This window comes from Dichotomopilus funicola (assembly GCF_033296635.1).
Source record: "Dichotomopilus funicola strain CBS 141.50 unplaced genomic scaffold C8A04scaffold_34, whole genome shotgun sequence".
NCBI classification, from domain to species: Eukaryota; Fungi; Ascomycota; class Sordariomycetes; order Sordariales; family Chaetomiaceae; genus Dichotomopilus; species Dichotomopilus funicola.
The window spans coordinates 184353-185987 of NW_026944055.1; the positions used below are offsets into that span (position 1 = coordinate 184353).

At 48.0% G+C, this 1635-nt stretch overlaps 1 protein-coding gene across 1 annotated transcript; it reads left to right on the forward strand.

The window, feature by feature from the left end:
• Positions 1-275: 275 nt before the first annotated feature.
• On the forward strand, positions 276-1352 carry C8A04DRAFT_28985 (uncharacterized protein; the record flags this gene model as incomplete). The annotated part of the gene is made up of 3 exons (XM_062780850.1): positions 276-417; positions 500-632; positions 698-1352. The coding sequence occupies 3 exons, from the start codon at positions 276-278 to the stop codon at positions 1350-1352; spliced, it is 930 nt and encodes a 309-aa protein (XP_062636715.1).
• Between the last annotated feature and the right edge of the window lie 283 nt (positions 1353-1635).

Sequence of the window (1635 nt, forward strand, 5' to 3'; positions counted from 1 at the left end):
ATGTGATGGTATCGGGCGACTCACGTAAGTCTCGTCTAGAATCCCGATCAGTATAATTACCTCTGATGTGTATTCTTTATTTGTGACAAAGTGGTGACAAAGCTCACACTGACTAACCTACCCATCCGCCATCCAGGCAACATCTCGCTCGGAAACATATGATTTCACATCGATGTCAGCGATGCTGGATATCAATGGACAGCAAAGATAAAGTAGAGCGCCATGTCCTCAAAAACGAATGTCGGCAGAGACTGCAGCCAGAGAACGAACGATTCATGACCCCGGACCAGGAGCTCCAGGTTCGAGATGGTTGTGTCTTCCCGAGAGACGAGAATGCCTGGTGGTGGATTTCCAAGATTCTTATCCCCGAGATACAGGATTCCAATGATGAGTATCTAAAGTCCAACTACTCGCCATGTATGTTGCCCCCCTTTGCCTCCTGTTCCCGTTGTACATACCATTCACGCCTGTCCGCACACGCTCATACCACAGTGCATAGTCTATGGAGATCTCGATAGATCCGGGCAATCAGTTACGGTGCCCGTTGTCGGATGGTTGCCTTCAAACCAAGCGCCCGAGGAGCCATCATTTGACGAGTTCGACGGCATGGACATAATGGAAGTCCTCAACATGTAAGCTTGCACTTGATCCCATGTGACCTTTTTTGGCCAGTCCCACTGATTATGACCCAAACCAGGGTCGATGCTCTCAATCCATCGTTTCGAGCTACGACTCCGCTAGCCCAAGAGGCTATCCAACGTGCAGAGAGTGTAGGATTTTACAACAATCCCAACCAGGCAGCTGTAGCCACGCAAGCCCCAGAGACTCGACCACCCACCCCAAGGTTGATAAACCCAAGCGCCGTAGGCCCCCTCCCCCGGACGCAATACAGTAGCATCCCATCGCCTACTGCTGAATACCAGACCGAATCCCCACAAACATCAGCCTCATCCCCCACCTGTATCGAAACACCGGGCCTCATCTGCCCGTCGTTTCCGTCCTCGCCAGTGGCGCCGCAGGACGACCAACAGCAGTGGGCACAACCACAAATGCTTACCCTGGCCGAAGGTATCCTTACGAGGCCAGCAGCTACAAAGACGGTGACGACTGAGACATCTACCCACGAAATTCGGCTGCAGAACGTGATCAACCGACTTACTCACGAGGTCGAGGATCTCGAAGCTAGGGATACGGAGAATAAAGTGGTGAAAGAAAGTAGCAGTAAAGCACTTGGTCACATTCAAGATCTGCTCAATAAGGTACTTGCCACAAAGGGGCTAGACGAGGGCGTGTATCAGACATTAGAAGAGGTTGCTGATACACTGGTGATGGTTAGGAATGGGTTACGGTGATTAGGTGTGGCGGAGTTGGAGGTGAATGGGTCGTTGATCGGGTGGTATACTGGTCTCATTATGTCTCGAAAAACAGTGCATTTACACAAGATTAGTAAGTTTTTTTTTTAAAAAAAAAAAATAAAGAAAAAGAAATAAAGAAAAGGAAATAAAGAAAAGGAAAAAAGGTAGGTGGCTTTATAAATTACAAGTACCTGAGGTAGATAATAAACTGAATGACAACAGGGTGGAAATAACATCATCATGTTAATTAACATACATAAATCCAGTGTATTATTCTCTA